This window comes from Littorina saxatilis, linkage group LG17 (assembly GCF_037325665.1).
Source record: "Littorina saxatilis isolate snail1 linkage group LG17, US_GU_Lsax_2.0, whole genome shotgun sequence".
NCBI classification, from domain to species: Eukaryota; Metazoa; Mollusca; class Gastropoda; order Littorinimorpha; family Littorinidae; genus Littorina; species Littorina saxatilis.
Window position 1 is genome coordinate 21,010,168 of NC_090261.1, and position 22,303 is coordinate 21,032,470.

The 22,303-nt window shown below is 39.7% G+C and overlaps 1 protein-coding gene across 11 annotated transcripts in view; it reads right to left on the reverse strand.

Annotated features, from left to right (window-relative positions):
* The window catches only part of LOC138951674 (ribosome-binding protein 1-like), a 54,536-nt gene that overhangs the window by 10,381 nt on the left and 21,852 nt on the right, over positions 1–22,303 (reverse strand). For 4 of the 11 annotated variants that reach the window (XM_070323229.1, XM_070323221.1, XM_070323224.1 and 1 more), the window contains 14 exons: positions 22,131–22,202; positions 21,056–21,148; positions 17,703–17,795; positions 17,244–17,321; positions 16,203–16,289; positions 14,041–14,133; positions 13,274–13,372; positions 12,581–12,661; positions 9,114–9,173; positions 5,002–5,085; positions 4,176–4,250; positions 3,616–3,783; positions 2,655–2,690; positions 153–230 (listed from right to left, as the gene is read on the reverse strand). In XM_070323229.1, coding sequence (XP_070179330.1) covers positions 153–230; positions 2,655–2,690; positions 3,616–3,783; positions 4,176–4,250; positions 5,002–5,085; positions 9,114–9,173; positions 12,581–12,661; positions 13,274–13,372; positions 14,041–14,133; positions 16,203–16,289; positions 17,244–17,321; positions 17,703–17,795; positions 21,056–21,148; positions 22,131–22,202 — 1,197 coding nt within the window. Of the gene's footprint in view, positions 1–152; positions 231–1,518; positions 1,547–2,654; positions 2,691–3,615; positions 3,784–4,175; positions 4,251–5,001; positions 5,086–9,113; positions 9,174–12,580; positions 12,662–13,273; positions 13,373–14,040; positions 14,134–16,202; positions 16,290–17,243; positions 17,322–17,702; positions 17,796–21,055; positions 21,149–22,130; positions 22,203–22,303 lie in introns of all 11 variants that reach the window. The other 7 variants (XM_070323227.1, XM_070323225.1, XM_070323228.1 and 4 more) reach the window with 4 other exon arrangements.

A 22,303-nucleotide genomic window follows, 5' to 3' on the forward strand; every position in this document is an offset into this window, starting at 1 on the left:
TTCAAACCTCTTCGATATAAATTTGAATTCTGTATGTTGGTTTTGACATTGGGAAGTACTGTACCTCTGACTTTATGGGATGTGGAACACTAAACGCGTACATAGGGATGTGAAAATGGGAAGTACATTGACCGGGTGGGAGATGAACTTACCAAGCGTTGACTAAGCTGCTTGTTGGCGGCAATTTCACGCTCTAGCTGTTTTGCTTTTTCGCTCAGTTTTGCTTTGAGCTACAGGCGCAAATCAGGGAAGCAAACTAATTACTATGGTTCACAAAACATGTCACAAAGCGTTCAAAAAGAAAGCGATAAAAGCCAGGGGGTGGGGGAGGGGGTGTCTGCTAAAATCAATGAAACCCATTCTTGCTGGAGGAGCTATTCACAAAATTCACATTCAAGCTGCTCACATCTAAAGCAGCAAAATCTAGCTTTTAATAACATAAAACTCTACCAAGCTGGAACAAAAGTCATCTGACAGCATGTCAACCTGAACCCTGCTACATTCATGCATGAAAGTGCAACAAAATTTCAAGGACAAACTGCATTGATGCATATACATACATGTACACTGAAACTGACATACACTGCTAAAAGTTTTTTATCAGACAAAAAAGAAATCAAACCTTTTGGCATTATTTTACAGACCAACTGCAGTACTGATTTTGAACAAATAATATTTAAATGTGATGCTGTGGTCACCTTGGAAATGTACATATTTTCCGTTGACCCCTCCGACAAGCTTTCATGTCAAAAATGTCTAGTTTAAAAAAAATGTTCGAGATTAATGAATGTTCTCTGCGTTCTCCAATGACCGAGTGTTTCTGGCATGATAGTTCCACATCCCGTCTTAAAACTACATGTGCTATTGGTTTTTTAAAATATTTGTATGTGTGTTCTTGTTTAGGGCGGGGATATAGCTCAGTTGGTAGCGCGCTGGATTTGTATTCAGTTGGCCGCTGTCAGCGTGAGTTCGATCCCAGGTTCGGCGGAAATTTATTTCAGAGTCAACTTTGTGTGCAGACTCTCTTCGGTGTCCGAACTCTCCCCCCGTGTACACTACATTGGGTGTGCACGTTAAAGATCCCACGATTGACAAAAGGGTCTTTCCTGGCAAAATTGCTTTGGCACAGTTAATAATTGTCTACCTATACCCGTGTGACTTGGAATAATAGGCCGTGAAAGGTAAATATGCGCCGAAATGGCTGCAATTACTGGCCGTATAAAATTTCATCTCACACGGCATCACTGCAGAGCGCCTAGAACTGTACCCACGGAATATGCGCGATATAAGCCTCATTGATTGATTGATTGATTGATTTAGTATACATGTATCACAATAAACACAAATCAGGCATGCATTGATTTTTTATGTGCAACAACAACAAAGCAGACAAGAAAAGCCCCAGGTTACACTGCGAAATGATATTATGACAATGAATGTTTCAGTTCTGTACAAAAACATACAACACAAGCACAAGAAAGAAGACTACACACAGATAAATGTGTTTGAAACACATACCAGTTCCTTTTTTATTCTAGGCCATGAGCTTTCAATATAGAATGAATAACCATACAAGTTTAACGATGATGCCAACTCAAAGTACTATTTCTCTTTAACTAAACATGAACATACTGTCATCTCTTCATTATACAACAGATACCTATGCTGAACTACAATATTCAATCTAAATAAAATATCTGTACAGGGAATAATAACATCTACGAACCTCCTGCCTTCCTGAACTTCCTCACGTCCAGTTTATCATTCAGCAAACAAACACACCAACAAACAAACAAACAAACAAAACTCCCGACTAGTTCAGGCACTAACAACCTCACTGGTTAAGGCTGGGCTGTCACATACTGAGTTTCCCCCTTGTGAACCTCTTAATTCAAACAAACATGAAAGCGTGGAAATAGAGTTGTCAACATAATTAAGGGAAGGTTAGACCCAATATAGCCTGTACTTGTGAATCCCCTTACTTGTACAGAGTGCCAAGCAACCATTCAAAATTATCCCACTGGAAAGAAAATGTTAACACTTGCCATTTTTCTCCACTAAAAACACAAAGTGGAAGAATAAAATTGTCACTAGAAAGATGTACCTTTCTTCCCTTACGTTAAAAATTAACACTAAAACAAACCACAAAAAACAAAAGCACTCATGGAAGATTATACCCATCACTATTGGCAACCTAGTACTCTTAAAAAGCCACCTATGAGTCCACAAGTAAACTGACTGAGAGAAAAGTGTACCATTCATGATCATTCCCCAAAACATTAATGTCCACCGTCGAGGAAATTGATGAATACACAGAGAAGCAGAATGTAGACTAGAGAATGGATGGCTTGCTTACTTCAAACTAGCAAACCTCAAGCAACTTCAGAAAAGCATTATCAAGCAACTACCCTATGCATCCCATCTCTTCAACTGATTGTCCCCGATCTCAGAGCAATATCACCAAGCCGCATTTGTCAATGCTAACCAATGACAATCACACAAGACAGGAGTGTGCTTAAGTGAAAAACAGAGACAGCAAAAGACATCCTATGGAGATGTTAGTGTTAGTAATGTATAGTCTGCTCTACTGCAATTCTACTTGCTAGAGTTTGCTATGTACACTTTGTGGCTGTGTACGGTCATCGTTTAATTACCTGCTCGATTTCTTGACTTGCTGTAGCACCAGTTCCCTAAAAAAGAGAAAAACAGAACATTTTTATTGATTATTGGTAATGTCAACAATGTGTTAATGTCATCCCTACACACACACACACGCACACACACACGCACACAAACACACACGCTTCCCTGCCTTTCTCCTCAACCTCATGAAATGGCAGCCTTTCTTTTAGTAATAGAAGATGTACGGAAATAACTCATGTGCTTGGGAAAAGTTGTCCTCCTTCAAGGTGAGGAAAGCTGAGCTATGTATAGTCCATGGTGTAAATCCTGATGTATAGGGCGAAGTCGACTTCGTAAAGTCGACTTCACAAAGCTTGCTGCACAAAGCTTCGGCACTCATATTTGTGTAAAAAGACTTCAAGCATTCACACTCTGACAGTGAATATTTAGACAAACCCTAGGCTTCACACTATCACGTGAATAATGCTTCGTTGTGCATCCTGCTGAAAAAAACAGGCATCATATCAAGCCGACACCGCACAAATGATCCGTTTCTCTTGAAAAACATGCAGACTGGAGCTCATGATTCACTGTGGCGCCAATGGTAGTCTCCACTGGTTACTCCCAATGAATTATTTTCATATTCAAGGAATACAACTCTTCCACAGCTCACAAACACCAACAGAGCTATTTCAGGACTTCATCTATTAATTATAATATATAATATCGATACATGCGCAGCCTATGAAAAATGTTCTTCTGCTAATATGACGAAGCCACCGAGACAAACTTCATTCTCAAAATTCTTTTTCTGAGACACATGTTTACGTCATGCCATTATTCGCATTATCATGACGTCTTCTTGAACGTTGATTCGTTTTTGAAATCAGAGGTTTTCCTTTGGAAGATGGGTTCAAGAAGAGACGCCTTGGTTTGTTTAATCGGTGTCGTTTGTCTTTAACTCTATCACTCCTACAAACATTTGTCCCTGACCTTGGTTTTCTCTGTGAGCTGTTCCTGCAGCTGCTTGACCAGTTTCTGCTCCTGTGACAGCGCGTCCTGCCCGGTCTTGATGATGCCGTTGAGTCTGACCAGCGTGGACGACAGCTCCTTGTTCTTCTTGCGCTCAACCTCCATCAGGCGCTGAAGCTCCAACAGCTCCTAAGGGGGGGGAAAGAAGGCATAGGTCAAGCACCACCGTGGAACTCCCCTCTCAAGACCTCCACAAATCTGACAAAATCAGGTCTTTACAAGGAGGTAGTCTTGACATGTTTTTATTTCCTTTGTTTGCTTTGCCACATTTTCTGGTAATTTGTTTATTCTTTGTTAAAAAAAAATATATATCAACATTTTATCTTTAATCCAGCCTTTTTCATTTTTTTTTTTTTTTTACAACAGGTTTAAAAAAATGAAATATGGAGGAGGAGGTGTGGAAGAAAAATTCAATGCCTCAGACATTAAACCACTATTAAAAGTAAAAATCTAGAACATTACTATACAGTACAGCACCAGAATAAATCAACCATGAGCATAACAGGCTGAGGGGCACCCACCTTCCGAACCTGTTCGTTGTCCACCTGCACCACAGCCTTGGACTGGGTCTCCAGCACTATCACCTTGCTAGTCAGCTGAACACACACACACAAAACACTCAATTCTGTAGTTCATGATTCTTCAGCTGAACACACACACACAAAACACTCAATTCTGTAGTTCATGATTCTTCGTTAAAATTAAAGGTTTCTGAAACGACAAATCCCAAAACAGATAGACTTATGTTCCAACATCCAGAATCAAAAAACAAAATGTTGTGAATGTTTTGTGTTTTTGTCTGAAAAGAAAGTTTTCGGCAAATACGATTTCCCTTTGAAAGGTCACAGACATTTCACCACACACTAATGCAATATAAATGAAAAAATAATTGAAATGAAAACGCAAACAGACTTTCATAGAATTCTTAATACCTGCATATACAATTATACTGCAAAGTGAATTGATTTGCTTTAACTCTGATTTCTTCCTTAATTATTTCAACTAGCACAGTAAGTTCCTATCATCATTCCTATCATCAACAGAACTTTTCTTCTTGTGTGAGTGGTAGAAAGCCATTCTGTACAGAATCTGATAACCAGCCTTGGCTATCAACTGCACAATCATGGTTTCTATTGACAGGCACCATAAGAACATACAGTGGTCCCTGTAATTTCACACCCTTCTGATGAGGACACCTGCCAATAAAAGACTCTTCCAGCTGTCCTTTTACCTATAATTTAACCAAATAACCCCTCTCATGACAGACAATTCAAGGGCGCTTTTGGTTAGTCCCCAGGGTGTCTTTTCATCCCAGGTACCACTGTAGCTATGAAACAAGAGACCAACCTGTTCCTTTTCTCTGGTCAGAAGATGCAGCTTCTCCGTAGACTGCCGCAACTCTGTCTCCAGGTTGTCCACCTTACCCTGCATCTGCAACACAGCAACATACACAACACATCATCAACTACCCCAAACACATCAACATACACAACACATCATCAACTACCCCAGACATATCAACATACACAACACATCATCAACTACCCCAAACACATCAACATACACAACACATCATCAACTACCCCAAACACATCAACATACACAACACATCATCAACTACCCCAAACACATCAACATGCACAACACATCAACTACCCCAAACACAGCAACATACACAACACATCTTTCTTTATTTGGTGTTTAACGTCGTTTTCAACCACGAAGGTTATATCGCGACGAATACACAACACATCAACTGTCACAACACATCATCAACTACCCCAAACACAGCAACATACACAACACATCATCAACTACCCCGAACACATCTCACATCAACTGTCACAACACATCATCAACTACCCCAAACACATCTCACATCAACTGTCGCATAAAGGGAGAGAAAAAAACACTGCATACAGTATGTGCATTGTCAGCAAGATGCTTTTACTCAAAAAGATAAAAGTTGAAACCAGTTTTGATTTGCCCCTTCCTCTCTCTCAAAATGAGCGAAATTATCTTATCTAAAGTGAACACATTCTTCTGCGTTCATGGGCTGAAACTCCCACGTACACTCGTGTTTTTTGCACGAGTGGAATTTTATGTGTATGACCGTTTTTACCCCGCCATTAAGGCAGCCATACGCCGCTTTCGGAGGAAGCATGCTGGATATTTTCGTGTTTCTATAACCCACCGAACTCTGACATAGATTACAGGATCTTTTCCGTGCGCACTTGGTGCACTTGGTCTTGTGCTTGCGTGTACACACGAAGGGGGATAAGCCACTAGCAGGTCTGCACATAAGTTGACCTGGGAGATCGGAAAAATCTCCACACTTAACCCACCAGGCGGCCGCGACCGGGATTCGAACCCTCGACCTTCCGATTAAGAGGCCGACGTCTTACCACCCCGCCACAGCGCCCGTCAAATGAACACATGATGATGACATAAAGAATCCTCCTGCCGGTGTTGACCAGTTATTGTATTTGTTAATCTGTCATCTGTTCCACTCATTACTTTCTTTTGATAAAGCTTGTCCGCACCGAGACTTTGGTTCAAACATAACAGGCATATAAGTGAACAGAACAACAATTTCATTCTGGAAGTTTGAACGCATTTAGTTGTAGATTGTTCTTTTTAGAAACGGTGTCTTCTCCAGGATTAATCTCTGAAGAAATATAAATCATGAACATGCTAACCGTGGTGATTTCTTCATGCATAAGATGCATACAAAAAACTCAGCAATACTTTATTTGTTTCTTGTAGATGCTTGTTCGACTCCTTATCTTCTTTCACACTGAGCAAAAAAAATCCAGCATGCAACCCAGTCTCATCAAAACATCCTTTCCTTTCAACCCAAAAAGCACATGTGCCCCAATGCAGTCAAAGCATGCTGCTTTATGGATACTTCTTTCACAAAAAAGTTTTTCTCACTGCCTTTCTATCTTGACAAAATGTAAATAGAAAATTCTGAGAAAGAAAAGAATGTGCGAACAGAAGGCATGCCAAAACTCGAAAAAGCTTAGGGCTAGGCTGCCGCAAAATTGACATTACGTCTAACAGAAGCAAGCCCTATCACGTAAATCAGAAATCTTCATCAATGTGCACATGCATGGAACTATTAACCTAGAAAGGACCTACCAGTACATACTGCCCACCGTGCACATACAATACTGATGGCATTACAATGTATATGAGCCATCCTTATAACATTATTTTAAATGAAGATATAAAGGTTGTAATACAGGCACATATGCTAAATACAAGGGGGGTATCTGTGAGCAAACAATTGTTGTGGCTTATTCAAAACACATTCAGGTCACATAAATATAATGAAGAAGAATGCCAAACCCTGCCAAAAGCTACAGTTAAACCGGCCAAATCTATGTTGAAAATAAGATGGTGACAACTACACACTAACAATTATTTTCTTTTTCTCCAACTTTGTTCAGATTCGTCTTTCTCATTCACAAAAGAAAACCCTGCTCCTTAAAGAAATAAAAATCGTGTGATAGTACATGGCCAAGATTAGTATTCCAATCACCCTGGTAAAGATGAAACAGTACTCCAGAGTTCTGCATTCCAAAAGCATGTGAACACCACATTAGAGGACTTATTCATAAATTATACAAGGGTCAAACAGTAAACGTTAATTGATCCAAAAATGAAAAACCCGCAGACATAAATACACCATAAAAAATGTAGCAACATGACAATAGTAACTGCATAATATCTGTAGACAATTTAAATTAAAAAAATTTAGAACTATTTTAGGATTTGCGCCCTATAAATACCCTAATTATTATTATTTTAAATGCTCCTTTCTCAAAAATTAATCTGGTGTGAAGGAGCAAATAAACCTGAATACAGGTGGAAGAAATGGAGCATTGTTTTGTTTTTATCAGCAAGTATCACTTTTTTTCTTCAAATTTGTTTGTTTGTTTGTTTGCTTAACGCCCAGCCGACCACGAAGGGCCATATCAGGGCGGTGCTACTTTGACATTTTAACGTGCGCCACACACAAGACAGAAGTCGCAGCACAGGCTTCATGTCTCACCCAGTCACATTATTCTGACACCGGACCAACCAGTCCTAGCACTAACCCCATAGAACCAGACGCCAGGCGGAGCAGCCACTAGATGGCCAATTTTAAAGTCTTAGGTATGACCCGGCCGGGGTTCGAACCCACAACCTCCCAATCACAGGGCGGACGCCTTACCACTAGGCCAACCGTGCCGGTCTTTTTCTTCAAATCAACAGCTCTTCATTTTGTTTTGTTTTGCAGCCAAATTTATTATCACTGTACTGTCTTAAAGAATCATGTTTTCAAAGAATATATGTACTGCCAGTCTGCTGTTTAAATGCAACAGGGCCAACAAAAATGGCATGCAAACATGACATATTATTGGATGCTTTTGTATATTGTGTACACCTCTGTCAGTTTAAATATCTTTTGTGCTTAGGGGTGAACATCATACAAATGAACTAGTTTTGCACGTGTACATCAGATACATCCATTAACTCACAAGACACACACACACACACACACAAAATCTTGTTAACACTACATTTTTCAAGTGTCAGTTCTTCCGATGCAAGGTTTACATATTTTGAAATCTGGGGTTTTTTTGGTTGTAGGCTCTATGAAGAATTAGATGAAGCATGCAATATTGAAAAGCCAGCAGACAGTTTTACCTCATCAACAATACCGGTCAGACTTTTCTCAACACATCGATAAGCAAACCCCAAATCGGACAGATCCTAAAACCAGGGCAAGTATCAGATACAAATATTAGAATAATTATGAAGAATTATATTACAAACAATACAAAAAATCTCTCCCTCCCCCTTATAATCATGTATGTTACACTGATCAACATATTTTGTTAAAATTCCCAATCAAACTCAAAACTAACATTATGAAAGACTTTGTGTTATAATTTGATTAAACTAACGTTTGATTCACGGATCAAGTTAGGAGTGTTTGTCAACCATTCACTTCAGTGAATAAAGGAAATTATGCACATCAAAAACTCAAAAACAAACACACACACAACAGTGAATCAAAACCATGCTAAAAATCTCATGCGTCACAGCCAAAAGAATAATTTGATGCAAAACACTTGTGATGCACATTTGGTGAAAGAAACCCTTGCCAAATAAAAAATCTCTTCAACAAAATCTCTGTGTACAATGTAGTGTCTTTTATATTTTGCATTCACTCACACTGCCTTCTCCAAATGTGCATATGTTTTCACCAAAGGCTCATACAAAAGAATCTTAACCTGGTGATACTCAAACACAAACTAGCCCTGATATTGGGGAGTTGACGGGTAAGGGGGGAGGGTGTGTGTGTGTGCGAGTCTGGTATTCTGTCAGAAAATGGGTTGGGGGCGAGAAAAGATGCTTGACATTAAAAACGTTAAGAAGAAACAAAAAGATATTTGATGAATACACACCTCTGTGCTGCCAGTGATGGCCTGAAGATCTGTCTTTAGCCTCTGGCATTCTGCTCTGGCCTGCAACATCGAATCAAAGTCAAACTTTCTCAATGTTTAAATCCACACATCACAAGCAAACAAGAAGGGCAAAGCCCATACGACTCACATGCTTGACCTCGACCTTTAGGGTAACTAAACCTAGCAATGACATCATACACTAAGAACTGCTTTACACATTTTTCCTACCAAAATACATGTGACCTTGACCCAAGGTCAAGGTCATCCAAGGTCATGCAACACAAAGCTGTTCATTCAAGACATAGGAAGTACAATGGTGCTTATTGGCTCTTTCTACCATGAGATATGGTCACTTTTAGTGGTTCACTACCTTATTTTGGTCACATTTCATAAGGGTCAAAGTGACCTTGACCTTGATCATATGTGACCAAATGTGTCTCATGATGAAAGCATAACATGTGCCCCACATAATTTTTAAGTTTGAAACAGTTATCTTCCATAGTTCAGGGTCAAGGTCACTTCAAAATATGTATACAATCCAACTTTGAAGAGCTCCTGTGACCTTGACCTTGAAGCAAGGTAAACCAAACTGGTATCAAAAGATGGGGCTTACTTTGCCCTATATATCATATGTAGGTGAGGTATTCAATCTCAAAAACTTCAGAGAAAATGGGAAAAATGTGAAAAATAGCTGTTTTTTAGGCAACATTTATGGCCCCTGCGACCTTGACCTTGAAGCGAGGTCAAGATGCTATGTATGTTTTTTGGGGCCTTGTCATCATACACCATCTTGCCAAATTTGGTACTGATAGACTGAATAGTGTCCAAGAAATATCCAACGTTAAAGTTTTCCGGACGTCCGGACGGACGGACGGACGGACGACTCGGGTGAGTACATAGACTCACTTTTGCTTCGCATGTGAGTCAAAAAAAAACCTGTGCCTTAAATGTGTGTATTAAAAGAACAATACCCTAGTTTCCTTTTTTTAATTATTTATACATGGCAAAAAAACACAAGAAAGTCATTCCTAATGCATTCGAGTACTCGCTGCACTCGTTAAAACTCTGTAACCACAGAACGTTCATATATTTATATCAGAACCTCACAAAAATATAGTAGCTGTCGTGCAGACAAAAACAAAAACTGCTTCGTTAAATACAGTGGTCCTCTCCCTCACATTAAGACAACCAAACATCTTGGAAAATCAGGTCTTGCTTAAGTGGGAGTCTAAACTGGAGGTCATTTTCAATTTTGTAGTGATGAACAGCATAGTTTCAAACGCATGCAGTCTTAAAGTAGGGGTCTGAAAGGGGGAGTTAACTGTCCATAGTCCTTTCAGTACCACACAGCTCTAGTCCCAGGCATGCTAACTGTCCATAGTCCTTTCAGTACCACACAGCTCTAGTCCCAGGCATGCTAACTGTCCATAGTCCTTTCAGTACCACACAGCTCTAGTCCCAGGCATGCTAACTGTCAATAGTCCTTTCAGTACCACACAGCTCTAGTCCCAGGCATGCTAACTGTCCATAGTCCTTTCAGTACCACACAGCTCTAGTCCCAGGCATGCCAACTGTCCATAGTCCTTTCAGTACCACACAGCTCTAGTCCAAGGCATGCTAACTGTCCATAGTCCTTTCAGTACCACACAGCTCTAGTCCCAGGCATGCCAACTGTCCATAGTCCTTTCAGTACCACACAGCTCTAGTCCCAGGCATGCCAACTGTCCATAGTCCTTTCAGTACCACACAGCTCTAGTCCCAGGCATGCTAACTGTCCATAGTCCTTTCAGGACCACACAGCTCTAGTCCCAGGCATGCTAACTGTCAATAGTCCTTTCAGTACCACACAGCTCTAGTCCCAGGCATGCCAACTGTCCATAGTCCTTTCAGTACCACACAGCTCTAGTCCCAGGCATGCTAACTGTCCATAGTCCTTTCAGTACCACACAGCTCTAGTCCCAGGCATGCTAACTGTCAATAGTCCTTTCAGTACCACACAGCTCTAGTCCCAGGCATGCCAACTGTCCATAGTCCTTTCAGTACCACACAGCTCTAGTCCCAGGCATGCTAACTGTCAATAGTCCTTTCAGTACCACACAGCTCTAGTCCCAGGCATGCTAACTGTCCATAGTCCTTTCAGTACCACACAGCTCTAGTCCCAGGCATGCCAACTGTCCATAGTCCTTTCCGTACCACACAGCTCTAGTCCCAGGCATGCTAACTGTCAATAGTCCTGTCAGTACCACACAGCTCTAGTCCCAGGCATGCTAACTGTCCATAGTCCTGTCAGTACCACACAGCTCTAGTCCCAGGCATGCTAACAGTCTATAGTCCTTTCAGTACCACACAGCTCTAGTCCCAGGCATGCTAACTGTCAATAGTCCTTTCAGTACCACACAGCTCTAGTCCCAGGCATGCCAACTGTCAATAGTCCTTTCAGTACCACACAGCTCTAGTCCCAGGCATGCTAACTGTCCATAGTCCTTTCAGTACCACACAGCTCTAGTCCCAGGCATGCTAACTGTCAATAGTCCTTTCAGTACCACACAGCTCTAGTCCCAGGCATGCTAACTGTCCATAGTCCTTTCAGTACCACACAGCTCTAGTCCCAGGCATGCTAACTGTCCATAGTCCTTTCAGTACCACACAGTTCTAGTCCCAGGCATGCTAACTGTCAATAGTCCTTTCAGTACCACACAGCTCTAGTCCCAGGCATGCTAACTGTCAATAGTCCTTTCAGTACCACACAGCTCTAGTCCCAGGCATGCTAACTGTCCATAGTCCTTTCAGTACCACACAGCTCTAGTCCCAGGCATGCTAACTGTCCATAGTCCTTTCAGTACCACACAGCTCTAGTCCCAGGCATGCTAACTGTCCATAGTCCTTTCAGTACCACACAGCTCTAGTCCCAGGCATGCCAACTGTCAATAGTCCTTTCAGTACCACACAGCTCTAGTCCCAGGCATGCTAACTGTCCATAGTCCTTTCAGTACCACACAGCTCTAGTCCCAGGCATGCTAACTGTCCATAGTCCTTTCAGTACCACACAGCTCTAGTCCCAGGCATGCTAACTGTCCATAGTCCTTTCAGTACCACACAGCTCTAGTCCCAGGCATGCTAACTGTCAATAGTCCTTTCAGTACCACACAGCTCTAGTCCCAGGCATGCTAACTGTCAATAGTCCTTTCAGTACCACACAGCTCTAGTCCCAGGCATGCCAACTCTAAATTTCCTTTACACTGATCCACCTGACAAACCTGAAAGAGTAATCATTCCTTAAACAGTTTCCCGTCTGTCTTCTTCTGTTCTCTATTTCTTCTTTTCTGTTCCTCTTGTTCTTCTATATCTATTTAATGAAAAAAACCTTTTTAATGTTGAAACATCCAGTGTAATTGTGTGTCGTGCCATCTGTCAAGGTAAGTCTAGTTTCTACAGTTTGTGTTCTGTAAAGTGAAGAGTGTTCTCACCTGTTGTAATTCTATCTGAGAGGAGTTCTGTTTCTCCTCCGATTTCTTCTCCTCTGTCTCCAGTCGCCGCAAGATGCCTTCCTGTTATCAAACTGACCGCTTAGCATCAAGCATAATAACGCAAAGCAAAGCATGGGACACTGCAATACTTTAAAAGGTTCAACAGAGGATGAAAGTCACTTGTTCATTTCAATGATTGTTATTCTCTCAGGTGCCAAGGAGTGGTTCCGCATAGCTCACATTTACTGTTACATAAATCTTATGCATTTAGAGCGCTTATTTCCCTTTGTTTATCAGATCTTTACAAAGTTCATTCTTTTATCCTGGCAAATTCTGTTACAATTTCCAACGAGCACAATGACCCCCCCGAATGAGTGTTTGTGTGTGTGTGCGTCAGCATGAATGTGCGTGCCTGAGTGGGCATATGTGTGTACAGCTGAGTACATTGGTTTACATTTAGTTAGCCTTTTTGTTTCAAAATATAACAAGTACAGTCGAACCTGCCCTGCCAACCACCTCTCAATTACAACCACCGGCCCATTACGACCACCGGGTGTTTGCTTCATATATATAATTCACCTTTCCATAATGACCAGCTGTTTATATGACGACTTTTTGTCAATCTCTTGGGTGGTTGTTATACACAGGTGGTTGTCATAGACAGGTCGGACTGTTGTGTATCATACAACTTACTGTGTCAGCTAAGACCCTCCTGTAATGCTCTATCTGACTCTGCTGCTGTATCGTCAGCTCCTCCAGCTCCTGCTCCCGACCAGAGTCTGACGACAACTGCTGACACACAAAACACAAACAGATACAATGTGTCATCACAGCTTATACACAACAGAATTTACCATACACAACACCAACTGAATCATACCCGAATAAATTAAATAAAACTGAAACTAGACAAAATGATATAGCCCACACACAAAGGTTGATGCTTCTAAACCTTGAGATTCTTCTTCATCGTTCATTGGCTGAAACTCCCGAGTTCATTTACGTATTTGCAGGAGTGGGTTGTTACGTGTATGACTGTTTTTACCCCGCCATTTAGAAAGACATACGCCGATTTTAGAGGATGCATGCTTGGTATTTTCATGTTTCTATAAACTACCAAACTCTGACTACCAAACTTTTAGTCACAGAAATGCAAGTTTTCTATACATCTCTTTGCATAACAGAATTTGTGTTAATTCAATAACTAAGATGTATCTCTACAACTAAAAGAGTCTGTTCTTCAGAAAATACTTAAAAGCTATCAACTACCAGAGATAATAATTAGTCTGTTCCTTTTGCAACAGTCTTCTTTTTCACATCTACATGGATTAGAACAATTGAACTCAAATCCTTGTTGTATTGCCAAGAGATCTTACATATAAAATGAACACAACTAAAGATGGCAAGTATAAAGACACGCATAAAATGTCTGTAATTGATCTAAATATGTTGATTTTTACCTGCCCTCCGGATTCCTCTGCTTGCCGCAGTTTCTCCTTCCATTTCTTTTCTTCTGTTTCTACAACTTGTTCTAAATTATGTAACTTCCTTTCCTGCAAGAGAACAATATACACATTGACAGAAAACATTAAAACTTTAAAAAATCATCAACATTGTAAGAATAACATAACAACAACAAGAAGGGCAAAGCCCATACGACTCACATGCTTTACACATTTTTCCTACCAAAATACATGTGACGTTGACCCAAGGTCAAGGTCATCCAAGGTCATGCAACACAAAGCTGTTAATTCAAGACATAAGAAGTACAATGGTGCTTATTGGCTCTTTCTACCATGAGATATGGTCACTTTTAGTGGTTCACTACCTTATTTTGGTCACATTTCATAAGGGTCAAAGTGACCTTGACCTTGATCATATGTGACCAAATGTGTCTCATGATGAAAGCATAACATGTGCCCCACATAATTTTTAAGTTTGAAACAGTTATCTTCCATAGTTCAGGGTCAAGGTCACTTCAAAATATGTATACAATCCAACTTTGAAGAGCTCCTGTGACCTTGACCTTGAAGCAAGGTAAACCAAACTGGTATCAAAAGATGGGGCTTACTTTGCCCTATATATCATATATAGGTGAGGTATTGAATCTCAAAAACTTCAGAGAAAATGGGAAAAATGTGAAAAATAGCTGGTTTTTAGGCAACATTTATGGCCCCTGCGACCTTGACCTTGAAGCAAGGTCAAGATGCTATGTATGTTTTTTGGGGCCTTGTCATCATACACCATCTTGCCAAATTTGGTACTGATAGACTGAATAGTGTCCAAGAAATATCCAACGTTAAAGTTTTCCGGACGGACGGACGTCCGGACGTCCGGACGGACGGACGGACGGACGGACGACTCGGGTGAGTACATAGACTCACTTTTGCTTCGCATGTGAGTCAAAAATTGGTTTAATCTGATTGACCCATTTCTGTCCTCATGAAATTTCAAAGCCATGCAGTGATGGGAATATCCAGCAACCAATTTCATTTCTGTGTATTCTGTGTAAATCCAATCACAGCGGAACCCCCCATTTATGACCCCCCAATTTGACTTTTGAGACCTCCCCCCTTTTAAGACTTTATTTTTTGACATTTTCTGTTCCACGCCTCTGCAAATTTACCCCGATTTTAAGACTTAGATTTTTAGAGGTCTTACTTATAAGGGAGGTACCATTGTACCACTTTCAGTACAACACGCCTCATCACTGAGATCATGTTAAAAGGGAGGTACCATTGTACCACTTTCACTACAACACGCCTCATCACTGAGATCATGTTAAAAGGGAGGTACCATTGTACCACTTTCACTACAACACGCCTCATCACTGAGATCATGTTAAAAGGGAGGTACCATTGTACCACTTTCAGTACAACACGCCTCATCACAGAGATCATGTTAAAAGGGAGGTACCATTGTATCACTTTCACTACAACACGCCTCATCACTGAGATCATGTTAAAAGGGAGGTACCATTGTACCACTTTCACTACAACACGCCTCATCACTGAGATCATGTTAAAAGGGAGGTACCATTGTAACACTATCAGTACAACACGCGTCATCACTGAGATCATGTTAAAAGGGAGGTACCATTGTACCACTTTCACTACAACATGCCTCATCACTGAGATCATATTAAAAGGGAGGTACCATTGTACCACTTTCAGTACAACACACCTCATCACTGAGATCATGTTAAAAGGGAGGTACCATTGTACCACTTTCAGTACAACACGCCTCATCACTGAGATCATGTTAAAAGGGAGGTACCATTGTACCACTTTCAGTACAACACGCCTCATCACGGAGATCATGTTAAAAGGGAGGTACCATTGTACCACTTTCAGTACAAAACGCCTCATCACCGAGATCATGTTAAAAGGGAGGTACCATTGTACCACTTTCAGTACAACACGCCTCATCACTGAGATCATGTTAAAAGGGAGGTACCATTGTACCACTTTCAGTACACAACGCTTCATCACTGAGATCATGTTACTTTCTGCATCAACTCTTAAATGCCAGAGGTGTCTCTAAAACTATACTCAGTCAACACACAGCTCATCAACATCAACCAGTTAAAGACACTCACACACAAGGGGTGCAAAGTACTTACTGCTTCTTTAATATTAGTTTCTTTATCTGCAAGCTTTGACTGCAGTTCTTTGTTTTCTGCTTGAAGCCTGGACGCATCTTGTGATAACTGAAAAGGAATAAAGCACATTTGTATTTTAACTAAATCATCACATCAGCTGAAAACAACATTAGAAATTCATCGGAAAAATTCTGAACTTTATCATAAGGTGGTTACATCCCCTTTCCTTTACTGAGCTATTTATTTTTTCAGTCAAGCTACATTTCCTCGTTAAATTCTACAAGCTTGTTTCCGTTCTGTTTTACAAACAATTATTTTTGTTTTTGTTTTTATGCAAAGGAACATGTGATGAAAGGTCACCCTTGGAATGAGCCAAGCGTCCCTTCATTGCAGGTGTCCTTTATTTAAAGTAATAGACATGGAGTGTCCTGTACTAGGAGGGGTCCTCTCCTTGGAGGGCATGACATTACAGGATTTTGAACATTCAAGATTTAGAGGGCGGACAACTATCTGAAAAGAATTTTTTTAAAGTTATAATACCAATTGCGGAAATAATTTTCCACAACTCATACGAACTTGACAGGTATTTAATGAACATTGTTTATATCTCCTTCTCTTTCCAAATCTGTGTTCTTCCTTCACCCAGCTAAACAGAGACTTTACAGAACAGCGACGGGCGCAGTGGCGTGGTGGTAAGACGTTGGCCTCCTAATCGGGAGGTCGTGAGTTCGAATCCCGGTCGCTGCCGCCTCGTGGGTTAAGAGTGGAGATTTTTCCGATCTCCCAGGTCAACTTATGTGCAGACCTGCTAGTGACTTAACCCCCTTCGTGTGTACACGCAAGCACAAGACCAAGTGTGCACGGAAAAGATCCTGTAATCCATGTCAGAGTTCGGTGGGTTATGGAAACACGAAAATACCCAGCATGCCTACTCAACGAAAGCGGAGTGAGCTGACTATGCTCTCAGAGTATAGTGTGGGGAACCCAAATGGGCAAACGAGCTCACACGTAACCAGAAAATTCTTGAACGCTGAAGAAGAAGAAGAACAGAACAGTACTTACTGATGCATTTTCTGATGAACTTTTTCTTAACCTCTTGTTTTCTTCTTCTAAGTGTATCAATTTTTCTGTGTCAGCATTCTGAAACAGAAAGACCAAATGGGTCAACAACAACAACAAACCGACAGCAGGCAAAATAACTGTATTAACACATTTCAGCAAAAAATGAAAGCCATCATTAATAACACATGTACAGAAATGTTAAGACTTAAGCCTAAAACGAAGAAAGACTAAACAAGTTAAAACAAAAAGGAAAGTCATACAAAACTAATAACATACGAAAGGTGACAAAATGTATTTTGTAGAACTTGCACACACACACGCACACACACACACACAGCCAGCCAGCCAGCCACACACACGCACTCTCTCTCTTTGCCACTTCAATCAAAATACCATCAACACACATATTCCCATGCACACTTTTTACAGCCACTACAACTACAATGAAAACACACGTACGTGCTGTGTAAACTCTTTCGCGTAGCTTTCTGCTTGATGGGACAGCTTTCTATTCTCTTCTTCCAACTGATGGACGCGATCTTTTTCTGAATGCTGATGAAGAAAACAAACATTAATCATTAAAATACCCACTGTACATGTATTTCTCAGATGAGGAATTCCCCAATACCACTTTATTAAGGTGAGTATTTACTTCTAAAGAAACAAGGAAAATGTTGAGAGAAAAAAAATAGGCATCTATAATTGAGTCTGTTTGTCATGTTTAAACTACATATCGGAATTGTCAATCACTTATCAGTGACGACTGTTATAAACACACATGCACTCACACACCTACCCCAACGCACACATACCCCCCCCCCCCCCCCTACTCACATGTGTGGCATGCCCATTTTCTCTTCACTGATTAATAACAGGATCTTTACATCCACAAATGTGTTTCAGTTAGCATCTATAATTGCGTTTGTTCATCATGTTTAAACTAGATATCGGAATTGTCAATCCTGTTTAAACTAGATATCGGAATTGTCAATCCTGTTTAAACTAGATATCGGAATTGTCAATCCTGTTTAAACTAGATATCGGAATTGTCAATCAGTCCCAAGTTTTAAACACACATGCACGCACACACCTCCCCCCACACACGGGTGGCAAACCCATTTTTTCTTCACTGATTAATAACAGGATCTTTACATCCACAAATGTACACGTTTTAGTTAGCATCTTTAATTGAGTCTGTTCATCAATGTTTAAACTAGATATCGAAATTGTCAATCAGTAATAACTGTTTTAAACCCACATGCACGCACACACCTACTCCTACGCACACACAAACCCCCCCCCCCACACACACACACACGTGTGGCAAACCCATTTTCTCTTCACTGATGAATAACAGGATCTTTACATCCACAATTGTGTTTCAGTTAGCATCTATAATTAAGTCTGTTCATCCTGTTTAAACTAGATATCAGAATTGTCAATCAGTGCCAACAGTTTTAAACTCACATACATGCACACACATACCCCTACACACACACCTGTTTTCTCTTCACTGATGAATAACAGGATCTTTACATCTATAAATGTGTTTTAGTTAAAGTCCCCGACATGCATACATATATATATGTAATTGTTTTGAATCCATTTTCAGTATTAGATATGTTAACAAGATTTGTACATGAATCTTTCAGACATTCCGTGCAAATACTTCTTGTTAAAGGCACGGCCTTTCATGTCAAAACACTTCTGCTCACAATGACAGATCTGCCAGGGCTTTAACATGGGGTTAAGATCATCCCTCCACTTGGGCACATACCAACAATCACCAGTGGCTTTAACAAAAATAAATTCATTAAAAAAAAAATGAAATTCACTCTGCAAAGAAAGCAGTAAGGATATTGACAAATTGTATGTGTCCAAGTGAAGAGATGGCCTCATCACATGTAAAACTAAAAGCCTGGCCAGGTCTGAGATGGAGAGTCAAATCATTTATACCTGAAGGAATGTGCCTTTAACATGGCTACATGTTTTATAACTGCCACATGTGCTTGCATGTTCCATGAGTTCAGTTTTATGTATGATGCAATAATAGTACACTGATTGATAAGAATTCAGTGTGTTGTGATGATTGTTAAAAATAGCAAATGAATAAGTTATCTGTTAAAAGTTATCTGTTAAAAGTTATCTATTGCAAGTTCAAAGTTGCTGATAAAAGACAGACTCTGTTTTGAATTAATGATGAAACAAACATCATTCACAATTCACAAGGACACACACACACACACTTGCAGTAACAGTAAGAATTGAGACAAAAGCACTGAACTGAACAACATAGGAAAAAGCATATGAAACAGTAGTTTTTTCAAAAATTCTGTTGAGTAGAGAAAATGCAAAGACAAGTTTGGAAAAGATTGAAACGTTCACTGAATTGGAAAAGAACAATGAAAAAGAAAACCCTGCACACTTTACCAACTCACAAACACTTATAACCTCAGAAACTCAGTACTTGTTAGTGCGAGGACACACACACACACACACACACACACACACACACACACACACACACACACACACACCAAAACAAAACAAAAAGATGTAATTATCCTATGACGCACACTGAATGTGTCAGAAGCCAGAATGATAACCAACGTGAATTCTAAATTGGTTTAAACAACGCACTCAGAGAAAACATGCATGCTTATCAACATTTTCAAACACTCACTGTCATGAACAGAATTTTATAAGAAAAACACATGCACCAATTTCACCACTGCTCACATAACAAGGAACAAAACAATATGAGTGAGAAAAGAAAAGAGGGTGAGTTCTTGTGTTATTGTTTTTTTGTTTAGTTTTTTTTTTACAGCTACTATAATGTTTCTCTTTAACTAAATATGATTACTACAGGCAAATACCCTAAAGAATTAGCGGCACTGTCACGCCCTCATTTTTCAACCAAATTGGTTGAAATTTTGGTCGGGTAATCTTCGACGAAGCCCGGACTTCGGTATTGCATTTCAGCGTGGTGGCTTAAAAATTAATTAATGACTTTGGTCATTAAAAATCTGAAAATTGTAAAAAAAATGTTTTTTATAAAACGATCCAAATTTACGTTTATCTTATTCTCCATCATTTGCTGATTCCAAAAACATATAAATATGTTATATTCGGATTAAAAACAAGCTCTGAAAATTAAATATATAAAAATTATTATCAAAATAAAATTTTCCAAATCAATTTAAAAATACTTTCATCTTATTCCTTGTCGGTTCCTGATTCCAAAAACATAGATATGATATGTTTGGATTAAAAACACGCTCAGAAAGTTAAAACGAAGAGAGGTACAGAAAAGCGTGCTATCCTTCCCAGCGCAACTACTACCCCGCTCTTCTTGTCAATTTCACTGCCTATGCCGTGAGCGGTGGACTGACGATGCTACGAGTATACGGTCTTGCTGCGTTGCATTGCGTTCAGTTTCATTCTGTGAGTTCGACAGCTACTTGACTAATTGTTGTATTTTCGCCTTACGCGACTTGTTTATACTTTTTGCTGCACTACTTAGTGAACAGCAAACCAACGATTTTGAAGTGCAGGTGATATTTTTACAAACAGCTAAGTAGGCATTACAAAAGTGAACTAAACTGTAAAAAAGTGCAACAAAGCTATATTACCCTAACATTTTACAACCTCTCCCAACTTTCTAGAGTACACAGATTTTCTAAATACAGTTTCTAAGAAAGATGATCCAGTACAGGCTTTCCCAATTTGCAAAACCTTGACTACAATGCACCTTGTTAGTGTCAAAAAGCAAAACACACAAGGTGAACAACCAAAGGAAGAAGTGTAATCACCAGAATGGCAATGTTGTTTTTAAAAACTTCCAGATCAGCCTGCAGATGACTGTTTTCGTCTTGAAGGTGACTAATTTTTTCACTCACACTCTTCTGAAAATGCGGAATGACCATGGGTTATGATTATGAATGGAAAAAGAAAGAAAGAAGTAAAGTAAATCTGATGAAGATATATTAGTGATTCATGGTAAAAATCAACATAAAAATATTTCAGTCAATCTTCAATGACTATAAAATAAAACGTATGACGTAAAAAAAATTAAAAAAACGTAAAAGAAAAAGAGAACAGAAAATAAAATTAATACAATATATAAAAGATGAGGTAGCATACACTCACACACAAACAAATTAATGAAAGACAAAAAGATAGAAACAGACCCAAACACACACAAGAGAGATAATGGAATTAAACAAACTATGCAAGATCATTAAACCACACTCTAGAAGTAATCGCACATAATAAGATTGCTCTACTTGTTTACAAGTGACATACTGCAATCATCGTTATGATATGTCAGTTGTTATGCAGACCTGTGCACACTCAAAACGCTCATCAGAAGTAAACAAACCAAATTTCAGTAGTTTTTAAAATGTTTCAGTAGTAAGCTGTTGTCTTGAGAATAACTGGACTTCCAACACTGTTGTGCCGTTTTCTTCTTTTTTGGTGACAGAGCTGGTGTCTCCTCTTCACTATCTGAATCTCGCACTCTTTTTTTCTTTTCCATGTTTTACTTCAATCACAAGTTGCCACGCAGACGCTGGACGAACTAAGTCTGAGAACAAAGACTCAATGCTGAGAACACGTGTGCTTCCGGTAAATCGGAAAATGTCTTTTCAGCGCAACGGCGAACTAATTGGTCAAAACATCTTAAAACAGAAAAAAATTTTTGTTGTAGCGTAAAACATCGGAATTTCGGAATTTTTATTAAAAATCCGTAGCACCATATTCTGCATATAAAAATCGGAGAAATTACGGAGAAACCGTACATGTGCACAGGTCTGGTTATGTGATCAAACGTGCCTTGTTAGTGTGCATGAGAACAGTGACCAGTGAATGTGAAAAGTGTATTCTTACCCCTGCACTTGCAGATTGTGCTATGTGTTGAGCAGCTTGTTTCTCAAATGATGCCAGCCATTCTTTGTGTGCCTGTGAGAAACAGAAAAATAAAGTCACTCAGGCTGCAGTGGGTTATTGTACATGTAATACAAATTATCTCTGTTACCCATTTCAGTGAATGCACAAGTCGG